Raw genomic sequence first — 15,087 nt, forward strand, 5'->3', positions numbered from 1 at the left:
TTTTATAGGACGGCAATAAGGCCAGCGATGTTGTATGGCACAGAATGTTGGGCTGTGAAGCATCAACACGTACACAAAATGGGTGTAGCGGAGATGAGGATGCTTCGTGGGATGTATGGGCACACGAGAAAGGATAAGATTGGGAATGAGGATATCCGAGGTAAAGTAGGAGTAGCCAAAATTGAAGGAAATATGAGAGAAAATCGGTTCCGGTGGTTTGGACATGTGCAAAGAAGGCCTACTGACGCTCCGGTTCGAAAATGTGACTACGGGACAGGGGTTCAGGGCCGAAGGGGTAGAGGAAGACCTAGGAAAACTTTGGAAGAGACCCTAAGAAAAGACTTGAGTACTTGGATCTAACGGAGGACATGACACAAAACCGAGCACAATGGCGTTCTAGGATTCATATAGCCGACCCCACTAAGTGGGAAAAGGCTTTGTTGTTGTTGTTGTTGTTGTTGTTGGATTTGTCTGTGGACTTATCAGTCATTTTGCAAGAGGATACTGAAGTCATTTAAGAAAAGTATGTATTTGGGTCCTGAAATGAGTTTTGAGTGTTAACATAACCATTCTACATTGAATTGAAATAGGTTGCTCTGGGTTACAAAATACTTCGAATGTTTTTACCGTTTTTAGATCCTGGTTTTTGTATTTTTTTTTAAACAAAGATCTTACGGTTAAGACACTCAGAGTAGTGTAAAAAATCCCATGCAAGATCAGGTTGAATAATCTCAACTTGAATAGCTTCATGAAATCAGTGTTGGTAATTTTGGTCTTTGGAGTTGAAATGCAAGCTTTTAGCATGAGGGTTAGGTGAAAAAGCCACCATGATTTTTAACGTGAGCGCAACCTGTATAAATAGACCAAATTAGCTGAGGAAGAACAATAATACAAACAAACTCTTTCTTTCAATTAAGCAGATACAGTGGTAACAATGTGTTTTGAGGAAATTGAGACGTTACTACATGGCTGAATAAGAAAATTAACATGACGAAGAAACAGGATTGCGAGGGACATTGTGAACAATTGCTCGTAAAAAGGCTTCTATGACCTGTATCGCGGGTCAATTGGTTACAATGCCTCATTCAATCCTGTTTTTTTCATCATGATTCTTTTCATTTCCGGCAGTCATGTACCCTCTCAAGTTCCTCAAACAGATTGATACCACCATATTTGCTTGCTTGAAAAGAAAGGAGTTTTTTGGTATTTTCGTTGTACCTTAAGCTAATTGGTCTTATTTTTAAAAGTGGTATTCATGTCAAAGTCATTGTGGCTTTTTCACCTACTTCTAACGCTAAGCTTGCATTTGAACTCTCAATACCAAATGGAAGGTGATTTTTCACCAGTTTTTTCTAGCTTGTACGGCGGCCATCGGACCGCACTTGTGGTCGCCCTTGTTCACAGCAAGCGCCCAATGTATGCAGATGTTGGAAATCCTGGATTTCTTCAGGTCATTCCGCAGATGGGCATAGTGTTCTTTTATTTTCAACAAAACTGAAGAGGCTTTTGAGTGTAAACAGAACCACTCTTTTTTAAAAGAAAACTAATGAAAAGGATTTGGAAACTTTGAGTTTTAATGATAAGGACAAAATAAAGGGTAAAGTGAATAGTACCAGGATTGATTTTTTAGTGTAAAAATGTGATTTTTCGTTAAAGTGAACAGTACCGGGAGCTTTTCGTTAAAGTTCCCCTTTTTTAATTCAACACTCAAGGCATCCCCCAGAGTCAACATGGCTTGCTATGTTTATTAGATTGGATTAATCCCCAAACCCCAAATTCGGATATCAATTTGCTTTGGCATTGCAGAGATAAACCTCTATAAAGTCATAAAGTTGGGACCAAGTTAATTTCATATTTTAGAGAGGTGATTAAATAATAGAGGTGTAGTTAAAAATATTATTTATTAACTTATTTATCCTTAATGAATGTGTGTGGAAATACCCAAATTTTCATGCCAAGAAGTTGTAAACATGCTTGAGAAGTTAGAAACATTGCGGCTTCAACAAGGTGTCCGTGTTGACAAAGTATTATATTACCCACAAGCTTAAAGAGGTGGTATCAACTTTAAAAGCTAAAGCCTTGTCCCAAACAACTTTAGAGAAATATTGAGTTCATCTTAAACTTTTATTTGTGATATTGCATATTTTTGTACTCATCGACAATTATTACTGTGTGGCGATGTGTTTCCTAAGATGGGACCAAAAAAAAATTATAACTTATCACCGTATGAAGTTTATTCCTACACATAACTAGTACCAAGTTGGGACCAAAATTGTTTGACTTTAGAAGATTATTCCTTTACAGAGTATTACTTTAGAGAGTTTTTACTGTATAAGATAAAATATAAAAAACTAAAAGGGACATGTGGTCCAATATAGAGATTTTTTAATGTACTTGAAACATGAAATAGTACGGCACATGTTATTACACAATTAGAAGGACACTTGGAAAAATAAACTTTCCTCCAATTGTATAATAACATGTGGTGTACCGTCCCAAATACTAAGCATGTTGAAAAATTTCTCGATAAGGTGTTGAGTTTCTATCTATGCATCCCGGATTCGAAACCTTATCCATCCCTAAATTATTGTAATAGTTTCGAACCCTTCCCTCTCCTTAATAATAAAAAATTTAGAAAGGACAAGTAAAAGGGATATGCGTACTCATATTTTAATGTTCCTGGATCAATTGAACTGCATTGCCGAAAAGCGTTTTTCACTTGAATTTCAATAGTGTATCTTATACATCTATTTTGGTATATAAATCAACATGTCCTGCATGCATGGACGACGCAGTGACTTGTGCAAAACTGACATGCGAAATCATAAACACTGCATAGATGAACTGAAAAATAAACGGTTCAGATTGATGCACACAAACACGACAATTCGAAATCATATATCTTATACAATCTGAGAGCCAGAATTGTGAACAAGCCAACCACGCTAATACAAACCCCTTGTGCAGTTTTTTCCCATCTCTTTCACGAAATTAAGATAAAATTAATTGAACAGAAAAATAATATTACGGAACAATCCTAAATGCAAATGCAGCCGACTGTACCCGATACAAATGCCCTCAAAATCTCCTTATGTACTGCTAAATTACAACGGAGCTGTATAGGGAACGCAACCAACCTCCGAAAGCGAGGCGGCGCCTTCACCAAGGAGGCAAAACAAACAAACAAAAGGATCAGAGCAGAACTCCAGCAGAGGGATTAACAATTTTACGACACATCGGGAGATGATCTTCCAGTTCCGCAACCACATGAATCAACATTTGAGCCCAAAAGACAACAATCGAATCCTAACCAAATCACCCCTATATGATACGAGCTACATTGTTTCGCATCCTGGCTATTTTCAGACTGCCTCTGTGGCACTGAAGGATGCTAAGTACAAGCTGATGCACCGGCCTAGGACCATCAGCTCTTGTTAGTTGTATATTTTAACTGGCTTCTCGTACGTGTGACGGTTCTGCAATATATTGTGAGGTGAATCAAAACCAAGAAACGGGAGGTATCCATTTATTCGATACACTATTTGGGCATGAGCATGTGAAGTTTGTATAACACCGAGAAGCAGCACTTACCTGATTTACTGCATACGCTCTCTTAGGAGCATTATCAGAGTGCTCCAACCCAAGGTACTGCTCCCATGCACCATAAACATCTCTTCTCTGAGGAAAACAAAAGCCATAACAATGGAATTAAAGAACCCACAATGCAATAACGGCAATACCCATAAGCACAAGATTACAATAGACCATAGAACATACCTGAAAACGGCTGGACACAACATCAGAATCCTGCAAGTACTCAGGACGACCAAGTGACAAGAAAGCAAACTTCCACTGCGCAACCAAAAGGGAAATAGATGAGCAGAAAAATAAAAACCCATTAATTCTAGAGGTAAAACAATCTTTTCCTCCAGTAACGTTCCAACAAATGTAAGGTTGAATCAAGTACCTTGGCAAACTCCTCATCGGGGACCTGCAATTTCTTTTGTATCCGTTCTTTAACTTCAGCTAAAGTTTCACCTTCATGGATGACCAAGAAGAAAGGTTCCCCAAAATTTTGTACTTGCTGTTGAAATGTACAAAGAACAAGATAGTTACTAAAATCTTTATATATTTGGGTTAATCAGTCTTCATCTCTAACTGAAACAGTAATCAAATAGTTGTACAAAATACCAATCAACAAGCCAAAATTCCGCTTGCAAAAAAAATTTAATAAAAATTCACATACCATCTGGTTCTGTGCAGTGTCTTTTGTAAAGTGGTAAACATGAATCAAGCGATCATGGGGACCCAAGTTTTTCTCTTCTTCTGGAATCTGATACAAGAGGGGGAAAAAGTCAGCTGCATAGAAAGTACCAAGTAAAAATATCAATCCAAGCAAGGATGCTAATCTGGAAAGGGAAAACCAACTAATTACAAATCTTGCCCATAAAACTACACCCACATTCTAAAAAATTTCAACTGAATAAAGAAGAAACTTCCCAAAATAAAACTAAATAAAGAAAAGGGGGAGAAATGAACTTGCCTCCTCTGCACGCAAAGTCCAGTACTGGTCATTTATATTCTCAATTTTCTCACTGTGTGGGAAGATCTGAAAACAAACAGATGGAACTGAGTGCAACTACAGACTGCACATACATTATTCGACGGAAAAAAATTCTGATATAACAAGGTCCTTTAGGAAAACAAGCCAAACATATCATACATAATCACATCATAAATGGGGCCAGCAACATGCATATCATTTCTGGGAAAAATGACCCAAAAAAGTACCTATATGCTGACACAGCTGACATACAAATAATTACCTTGTAAATCTTGTGATAGAAAACCTCAAGCAGTCGGAGTTCTGCATTTGGATGAGACAGCTCTACCTGCTTCAAGTACACCATACATTGAGTAAAATCTATTATACAGAACTTTCAAAGGAGGCAGAGATAAATTATATTGAGCATCTAATAACTCTTAAAGTTAGTCAAAGTGATATATCTTATAAGCAATAAATAAAGGGATATATGACAGCATCATTACCTTTCCTGTACCAAAAACGAAAAGAAAATACAGATAGAACTTAAAATATGATTGACAGAAACAGTACCTTCGTTTTAAGTACATTAATGACATCCCCCACAGTGCTCTGTTTGGGCAATCTAATATTGTGAATCACCACCTGTAAACATCACTCAAGTTTATGATGTGCACAATGACTGTTCATAGGCAGAAGACGCTGAAAAAAAATTACTCATACCTCATCTTTTGTAGCATGATGAAAAGCAACTTTTAGATTTTTTAGGCCTTGCAATTCTGGCAGGGGGATGTCCAAGACTTCATAATACAAAATATCAGAGCTCTGTAAAAGGAAACAATAAGCATAATTAGTAGCCACACCACATGATGCATATGAGAGTGAATTAAACAGAGGAAGGGCAATACAGTGCCACCTACTTGATTGTAATGAACTAACATATCAGTTAAATGCTCTACGCCCCGAAATTTAATTGGTTGGGGCTTAGGTTGCTGAGAATAGCAGTTATGTGCAGTGAGTCTGATTTTGGTGGGATCTTCCAAACCAATTTGGCGAGCCAATTTCTCCACCACATCATCGTAAGTGTGTAGCTTTGACCTAAAAATAACAATGAAAAATAAAGTTAACGAACTGAGTAATAAAACAATGATGGACTGTTCAACTATGAGGGACAATGGTTCAGGAAGTACATACAATTCTAAACTGAAATCCTCCTCCTTAGGTTTCTCCAAAGAACGGAAATGAACAACCTGTAAAGCATCAGACCATTCAACACAGTTAGGTTTAACATTCAACAAAATATAGCTATAAAACAAATTAAATGTTTCCACAGCCTGTACCTGGCGATTGTGTACGTATTCCAAAAATGAAGGAACATCAGGATATTTACATTCTTCTTCACTTTCAAGAGGAGTAGACTTCTGAAAGCAAATAATATCCCCATCTTCAATCTGGAAAAGGAACGCAACCGATGGTTAACTGAAAATATACCTAGAATCAAAACGTTAATTCCTATAATACACACATATTTGTAATATACCAAGCATGCAATATAGCAACAGTTACCTGACTCGATCGAAATGAGGTCTTCTTGTCAAGATGTTCGCACATGATACATGGCTCAAACTTTATTTCCTGAAATTGTAGCACAAAAACATGTATTAAGTTTGCTTAAAATGCTACAGCAAAGCATGCAACAAATTATAAATATACATATATATTCTACATGTCTATGTACAATATATATGAGTGTGTGCGTGTGTGCGTGTGAGCTACGACACAACCTTATGCTAAAATTTAAAGTGAAACACACCTCATAAAGCTCAATTTCTTCATCAGGGGTAAAACCAGCCAGTTGATTTAATTTTCCTAAAATCTCTGCTGGTTTACTAGAACTCTTCACAAAAAACCTACCAACAAAACTGGAAACAGAAAAGAAACTTAAATTAGCAAACACAAGGCAAAGGATAAAAATATTCAGCTAAGCAGAAAGAGCAGGATGTACCGTAGTTCTCGTTTCTCAGGCTCATAAAGCTTAAAGAAAAGAAGGATATCTTCCTTGGTTTTGTCAGGCGGAGGAATAGGACGTAGATCCTGGAAAATGTACAGAAACAATAAAATGTAAGAAAAAAATCCTTTCATACAGCAATTGGAACTCCAATAAGCTTCACTACACAGGTAGTAACAAGAATAGAGTAAGACTGATTACCGGCCCAAACTCTACTTCCAGAAACAACTTTAGCTCTGCATTGTGTGTTTTATTTGATACCTCTCTCAAGTGTCCAACCTGAAAAATGCAAGCGGTCATCATTAGCTTTGCATCACCTAAACCAAGCTCTTCTTAGCACCGAAGTCTAGTTAAAAACACTATCAATCATTCCAAATCTGAGATCGAATGTTTATCACTGACCAATCCATTAAGCACTTAGTTAAATTCCAATTTCACAAATAATAATAACAATTATAATCATCCATCATTCATTCATAAACTTGAGCAGTTCAGTGTTAGACTATACAAAGACAACATCCGCTATTAATCCAAATGGAGGAAAAGTAATAATTCAGATATAATAAGAATTACGAATTACGAATAGAACTGAAAACAAAGCATGTGGGCAAGGAGCAGGGCATCTTGTATTGAAAATCCATTCAAAGGTAGGAAGTACAAAGTACGTACTGATTGTGTTTCTTCCTGAGGTGTCAATGGTCGGTTGGGGCGATATGTGTGGTTTTGTCTCTTGGCCCAAATCCAGAAACGCTGAAACTGCACTGGTATGCCAAACTCTTTCGCAACCTCCTCCTGTTAACCATTTCAAATTTAGGAATTCCCATATTAAACATAACCCCAAATGGTAGAAAAGAATACAGAAGACATAAATGCACAAAGTCAGCCTGTACTGGTGTACCTTGAAAAGATTAAAGGGCATTTGTTTCTGAACACGGAAATTACGAACTTTGTCATGGTCCACTAGGTCAAAATAAATATCCCTTCCAATTTGTTCTGTCAGATCCTCATCTCGAGCAACCTAAACACATCATTAAATTTTGCCATAATTTTTTTGTTCCACACCAAACACCTGTCATACCACATCTGAACAAACAATGGTGAAAATGGGGATAAACTAGAAACCTTTACCTTAATAATAGTGTAGAGGTGTGCTTGTGCCTTATATTTCCTTTTGTCCTCTTTCTCTTCTTGTTCTTTCTTCAACCTTATCTGAAATGGAACATAGAATGTCAGTTCATTCTCTTAATTGGACACTGGAATCAGAACTTATGCTTGATATACCATTACCCTTAGATGTTCGGCTATGTCTTTCTCATCCACGTTACATATTATTTTGTCCTTATCACTGTCCCGTATATACACAAGCATGTATGCATTTGAGTATTTTGTAAATTTGAAAGGAGTATTATTGAAGCCAGGATTGGTCTGTGGCAACTGTTGGAAAGAAAACAACAATAGGTCAGTTGACAATTAAGAAACTTTAAAATCAAGGAGAACTATAGCAGGTTGGATACAGCAAAAACTAAACTACCTCTTCCTCACCACCGTACTGCTCTTCTAAAGCCCTCTTCACATCCTCTTTTGTCACACGTTCATCATCAAATTTGTACCTAAAACAAGACATGACAAATTACATCAACACATGAAATGCATGCACAAGAACACTCATTCATGCATAAGAGCAAGCAGTCAGGTAACCAAGTTATGGTACCAGAATCCATCAGAAAAGCAATGTGAAATATATAGATTCCAATAAAACCATCTTATTTGAACAAGGACCAACAAAAAAAAGTAAGAAGCAAAGCAAGAGAGCAGTGTGAGAGAATGTCTGTCTCTGCATTCATGTGTTTTCTGTGTGAGACTCCAGACAACTACAGAGAGAATCGATTCCAGGAGATCCGTCCATACCACTGGTCTGAGAGGGTTGGTCTGATGAAAGCATAGTAATGGCCACCATGCACCCCACCACTATGCACCAAGACACTGCAACAGTAGAAAATTATCATAGTAAGTAACCAACTACAAAGTAAAATTTATGAAGCTCCACACAACATGACCAAACAGGCATATGCAAAAGCAGGATCGAACAACCCTCTTCATATATTGTATTAGTATTTTTAACTACCATAATCACTACTGGGCACAACTGATAAATTAAACCCGAAATTTTTTTCATAATCCCACCCACTCAACTAATAGTAGAGGCACAATGCCTTAATAGTCGTAGGCATGAAAGAACTTTGATAAATAAGTAGACTCCTAGACATCATGAATGACCATACATTAGATAGTTCTATAACCCAGCTTCAATTTCAATGAAAAAAATTGGATCTATCCACTGGGGATATCATATGTCAAGACAAGAAGAAAATTGGTTATGTTACACTCAGTAAATAATGCCATGCACATGCAAAGGTCTAGAAAGTACAATCCTTTGAAATAACATGCCAAATTTAGGAAATAGATGATCTATATTATATCATGTAATAGTACAAGGCAAAATAGATACCTATGAAGAGTGTAGAGGTTGCGAACACTCTTATCTGATTCAGGTGATAGATATTTTCCATTCTCCCTATCAAGGTCAAGTTGAAGAGGAAATTCATAGCGATCATTTATCTGCCAAAAACAAATAATACAACATTCTTACCATGATAATTTATTTGCTTTCCATTTAAAAAATGTCATTGCCACACGAACAAACATACCCAACAGGTAAAAACGAATTTCATTAGTATATATAACTTTGAATAAAAATAATCCATTAGATTGAGAAAGTTCAACTATAAAGAAACTGAAAAACAATGAGGTTTTTTTTTTTTCTTTCGGTTACGGTGGTTTGGACATGTGCAAAGAAGGCCTATTGATGCTCCGGTTAGAAGATGCGACTACGGGACAGAGGTTTAGGGCCGAAGGGGTAGAGGAAGACCTAGGAAGAGACTCTAAGAAAAGACTTAAGTACTTGGATCTAACGGAGGACATGACATAGAACCGGGGGCAATGGCGTTCTAGGATTCATATAGCCGACCACACTTGGTGGGAAAAGGCTTTGTTTTTTTTGTTGAGAAAAAGAAAGGAACAAAAAGAACCATATTGATAGGGGTTAATCCATCTTTCAGCATCCAGTCATAAAACAAAATTAAAATTAGATTGAAACCCATTAGGCAAAGACAAGCTTTCACCTGAATTTATACAAAATGTGAAGAAATATATTTTACATGGTACACTTTTGTTTTCAGCTAAGAAGCATACCTTCATAGTAAAACATCACAGTTTCAATGTTTCATGTATAAACACAGATGAAGCTAAAGGAGGAAGATGAGCTTCCAGTACCAACCTTAACCATAGTGTCCCGCATAAAATCATATTCAAATCGCTTTAGCTGAAGTTGAAGAACGGGAGGGAAGTCAATAAACAGAACACCCTTCTTAGCATCCTGGAATAAACATCCAAAATATTCCTTGAGAGCAATATTGTAAATTTTTAATATCGAAGAAATATATGTAAGAATACTTGCTTCAGCAAGCGATTTAATGGAAAGAAAAAACTGAGGACGCATCCAATCAGAATTTAAAATATATCATGCATGACACCACCAACACATGTTTTCGGAACATATATTAAATACTTCACTGCAGAGGAAACAATGTAAACCCTAGTTTTGGAAATAATGCAACTACGAGCAGCCTCAGATTATATGTATAGTATAAATGCAGCCCCCCGAAAGTGATTCGGTAATTAACCTGCAAACCATGTTCTTCGGCATGGTATTTATTGTCACCCTCAAGACGTTCAACTTCCACATACTTGTCAAAAGAAGCATAAACATCCCGACAGCCTTTCACATCAAGCTGTAGGTCTGCAAAGTAATAAGAAGAAACCAGTGGCATGCACTGACATTTACAAAATATTTCCAACTCTTAACAACTGAAATTGTGCCAATAAATATTACCATAAAATGATTCCTTTCTTGTAGATTTGTAATCCACATTGATGCATTCAATGTAATTCATGTGATGTCCTTCAAACAACTGCTGTATTGTACCCTCCACAACAGTTCCCTGGGCCCACAGAACAATTATCAAAATGAAATGAACAAAAGCTACAGCAATAGCAAAAACTGAAAGCTTCCTATACCTTCATTTTATCTTCAAGCTTTTCACAAAGAACTCTATTAAGTTCCTGCACATCATGTTGCATAAAAGAATCATATGTATCCCATCCAAAGGATTTGGTCAATTCTTTGGTTGCAACACTGCTGTCATTGTATTGAAGCTTATAGAATAAACTTTGTAGCGCCAAAGGGATGCTTCCTGAAGGCATGTCATTCTCAGTTGTTGGCATATGATACACGGCCTGGTAAGTAAGTCCAAAATTGAGATAATGCTTTTCATAGAAAATTCAAACAATTCATGTTTAGCTTACAATGAAAACAGGAGATCACGTAAATGACCTTTCTGAAGTACGGTATATGGTACAAAGTCTGGAGAAGAGAATTCATATAACAAGTTGCTCCCTGATTCTTGAGCCCAACATAACCAGTTTCCTTTTTCGAGTCATATGACCAGTAATCTAGAACCTTACGGACAGCAACCTCAGCTTCAACCACAACTGTATCGTTCACCAGATATCCCCTACTCGGATCATAAAGATCACCAAGAGGCATGAATGAAGTGAATCCCCAGTCACTTTCTCTTGCATTGAATTGGTGCTGAGTGTCTGCAACATCATACAACAATGAACGACAAAGGTCTTAAAAAACATCTTGAATATGATTAAAGATTGTTCAATTCTGGTTAAACGCATTGCAAATTAATGTTCTAGAACATAGGTCACACCAATAAAATACAATTCTTTACCATATCTGATCGTCAGACCCGCCTCAAGCTCATCCCTTAATAAATGGGAACCCTTGATTCAGTTAGCCTTTTCATTACCTAGAAATTCACCCTTTAATTGCACGTAATTTCCAAGTAAATTCTTCCTGTTTCTACCTTTACTGTTAATCTATATTTGACATCTAGATACCTAAAAGGAATAATCTATTGGTTTTCAATTTACTTCTAACATCTGTTGGTACGTTTTAATCCATAATTTTTTTATTCACTTTTTCTCAAACTTCAAAAATCCCCAAACAAAGGCGCCATGGGCACATAGTCAGACGATGGTGCTGCTGCCGTTAGCCAAGATTTTAGAGAGAAAGGGGTGGAAGAATTTTCTTTACTTTATAGTTTTGATATTTCAATGAGAAAAATTAGAATTAAAAGCTCACAATAACAAGATTAGAGTGGTTAATTAGATATTGTTTGCGTTCAAATGGCATCACCCAAGAACTATGAAGTTGAAAGCCAGGTAGGTCCATTCCAACAACAACAACAACAAAGCCTTTTCCCACTAAGTGGGGTCGGCTAAATCCTAGAACGCCATTGCGCTCATTTGTGTCATGTCCTCCGTTAGATCCAAGTACTCAAGTCTTTTCTTAGGGTCTCTTCCAAAGTTTTCCTAGGTCTTCCTCTACTCCTTCGGCCCCGAACCTCTGTCCCGTAGTCACATTTAGGTAGGTCCATTCCAAGGATAATAAATTCTAATTAAAAGCCTTGGGTGCCCATGACTACCCAACAACAAGCAAAGCTCTCACTGAAAGAAAACAAGAAAACAGAATACGACAACCAGGCAAACGCACAGACTTGAATGCTAAAAAGAAACAAGACTAATAAAGGAATATACCCTTTCTTATTGAGTACTTGGTATGGATATGATTAACTACAGCCAAGCTGAAGTGTGCATATCTACTCCACCCATATGGCAATGTCCCGGAATCTGCCACATCCAAATACATTGACAAGTAGTCCACATTGTTTCCCTTGGGAAATATTAGTATCCGCCTGATCAAACAAACCAAAAGCAATTCAAAATCCAATCACCTACAAATATAAGCCAATCTTAAGTAGCGTTATAATCAGTTTTTGACATCTGGTAGACAAGAAAAAATACCATTTATAGCCGCCCACTACGAACATGTCAGAGTAGTGCTTCTTGATGTTCAACCTAGTAAAGTTCTCAATTGTCCAAGTGAATTTCATCGTTGGAGGATCCTCCACTGGTTGACTATCAACTGTACTAGCTGGCTCCACTTGGGCTACTACCAACACACCAAATACCATAAATTTCAAAAAAACAAAACCAAAACCCTAAAGAAAATGCAAACACTTGCACTCTAATCAAACCCTGTGATGCCAAATTCGCACAAAAACCAATTGTTTCAGATCAACTACGCCACACATAACGCTCCAAAACCACACCATAAACACAAACATAAGAAATTCAAACAGTAACTCATCGAAAAATTGCTAAAAATTAAACCTTCCATTGGCTGAGGACCTTCGACCAAATCCGAGTTCGGCACAAGCATCTCTTCGTCCTCTTGCTGCTGCTGCTAACAAAAGAAACAAAAATCAGAGCTCTGATCGAGAAAAACCTAACCCTATCTTACTGAATCATAACCCTAGCAAATCAATCACTTTAAGTCGGTGAATTCCCAAAATTCATCCCAGTTCGAAACCGCCGAACGCCACCAAGATCCATAGGCGATCAGAAACGAAGAACGAAGCCGAAACCCAATGAAATTAAACCGAGAGTGGAAATGTAGAGGAGTCGGTACGTACATCCAACGGTGCAGGAGTCATCATAGTCATTGCTGCCGCGCAACGAACCGTCCGATCGACGAATCTGAGAGACGAACGATACCAGTGAAAGACGGGGGCAGAGAGAGAGAGGGGGAGAGAGGGGAGAGAGGCGGGGCTTTGTTTTGCGAAGGAGGGGACACTCCCGTAAGAAACTGGCTCCGAGACAAGCCGCTGGGTGCAAAGTCCAGGGAGGGGCGTATTGGGGATTTCGTGAAAAGGCGGGGGTAGTTTGGGAAATGGAGGACGGAGTGCGGTGGGTTTACATGAGAGGAGTAAGATCTTTAGCGTGTGGAAGGACCAGTGGGAGGCCGACACCTGGGGCGAGATGGTTGGGTGGGATTAAATAGATGACGTGGCAGTCACCAGAGGGTCACGTGCACTGGCGAATGACGTATGTGATCTTTCCTCGTACACTGGTATTCAAGCTTTTGTCAAAGTGGGTGATGTCATAAATTATAATAATTGTACACAATTGGTATTGGACTTCTCCCACTTTCATACAATCCATCCACCACTCGGTCTGGAAAAGTTATTTAAACTACTTATTAATAAAAAATAATTCTTAGATAGGATTAAAATTTCTGACAAAGTTTTTATCGAGACTCATTTTTAGCATCATATAATGAATATGGTACTTATTTTCAAAACTACTTATTAATTAAATTTTCCTTATCAATTGAAAAAAAGTGAAAAGACGGTTTAGTATTCCATCAAAAAATGAAATATAGTATATAATTCCATCCAAATTGTCATTTAGTAATACAGTTTAATAGTATTTCTCTTCATTGATAAGTGAGAGGTATTAGGTTCGATTTTCAACAAAGGCGAATTTGAACCACATTATTATGGCTCACCCATTGTGAGCCTTAACCCACTCCCCCACCCTCTTACCCCCTTAATGTAGATAATATCGTTTATTTAAAAAGAAGGGTAAATCTCAGTTTACTACCCTCAAGTTTTGTGGTTTTCAACATTTGGTACATCAAGTTTTTTTCGCCCCAGAATCATATCTAAAGTGTTAATTTTGGGACAGTCTCATACATCTGTTAGTTAAATTGTTAAGTCTGCCGTTAACTGATGACGTGACGCCTATGTAGACAATGACTGTGCACCACGTGTCATTAAGGGGTCCACGTGGATTTTTTTTAGAAGGGGTATAAAAAATTCAAAATTCAAAATTCCAAAAAAAAAAAATGCCCGTCTTCTACCTCCCCCAACCCCCTCCTCCTTTCTTTCCTATGCAACCCATACCCGCACCCTCACCATCCAGCTCTAAAATCTCCATGCCTCCTCCAATCTTCTCCACCACCTCTTAGTCCAAGCGACCTACCCCAATGGTTTCTCCAGCAGCAGCCCCCATAGAAACCTAGAAACAACTACAATAATCCCACTGTGCAACCACCTTACCCACGAGCCCTAGCCACCCACAGTCTCACCCTCCTCCCACGCCCCAGACCTGCGGTAGCAAGCTTTAATTCCTTTGCAGGGTCCGTAGCTTCAATTTGTAGAATCTCTTCCCATCACCAACCTCACTCCCTCTGCAACCTTCAACCCAAAATCACAACAAGTTTGAAGCAATAAGGTATATTTCCAGATCAAGGATAGAGGCGACAAGGTCTCCGACGAATGGAGAAAAGTGCTCGAACGACGGTGGGGATGGGTATTCCTTTCTCCATGTTTGTGGGGTTAGGAATGGAATTTATGAAAGAGAATTGGAGATGAGATTGGGGTGGGGACGATAGAGAAGGGGATAGGAGTGGATCCACAGAGGAGGGGATGTGGTTTGGACATGGGGCCTAGGAAGAAGCAAGCAAGAAAAATCGACTGCAAATCTGGAGAGACGAGGCGGT

General features: G+C 38.0%; 1 protein-coding gene across 4 annotated transcripts; it reads right to left on the reverse strand.

The window, feature by feature from the left end:
- Nucleotides 1-2,887: 2,887 nt before the first annotated feature.
- On the reverse strand, nt 2,888-13,455 carry LOC103449638 (ubiquitin C-terminal hydrolase 12). 4 transcript variants are annotated; one of them, XM_070809713.1, is made up of 32 exons: nt 13,217-13,455; nt 12,915-12,984; nt 12,546-12,693; nt 12,279-12,436; nt 11,005-11,270; nt 10,689-10,907; nt 10,504-10,612; nt 10,295-10,410; nt 9,889-9,987; nt 9,061-9,170; nt 8,460-8,534; nt 8,083-8,161; nt 7,839-7,985; nt 7,680-7,760; nt 7,450-7,569; nt 7,221-7,343; nt 6,753-6,830; nt 6,549-6,637; nt 6,357-6,465; nt 6,110-6,178; nt 5,884-5,994; nt 5,738-5,793; nt 5,464-5,641; nt 5,267-5,368; nt 5,117-5,188; nt 4,827-4,892; nt 4,544-4,609; nt 4,247-4,333; nt 3,968-4,084; nt 3,778-3,852; nt 3,592-3,678; nt 2,888-3,476 (listed from the first exon to the last, which is right to left on the reverse strand). In XM_070809713.1, the coding sequence occupies exons 1-32, from the start codon at nt 13,244-13,246 to the stop codon at nt 3,435-3,437; spliced, it is 3,354 nt and encodes a 1,117-aa protein (XP_070665814.1). In that variant the 5' UTR covers nt 13,247-13,455; the 3' UTR covers nt 2,888-3,434. The 4 variants fall into 4 exon arrangements, with proteins under 4 accessions (XP_070665814.1, XP_070665816.1, XP_070665815.1 ...); XM_070809715.1 differs by having other exon boundaries at nt 12,546-12,690; nt 13,217-13,441; XM_070809714.1 differs by having other exon boundaries at nt 12,546-12,690; nt 12,915-12,987; nt 13,217-13,441.
- Nucleotides 13,456-15,087: the final 1,632 nt, after the last annotated feature.

Source organism: Malus domestica, chromosome 12 (assembly GCF_042453785.1).
Source record: "Malus domestica chromosome 12, GDT2T_hap1".
NCBI classification, from domain to species: Eukaryota; Viridiplantae; Streptophyta; class Magnoliopsida; order Rosales; family Rosaceae; genus Malus; species Malus domestica.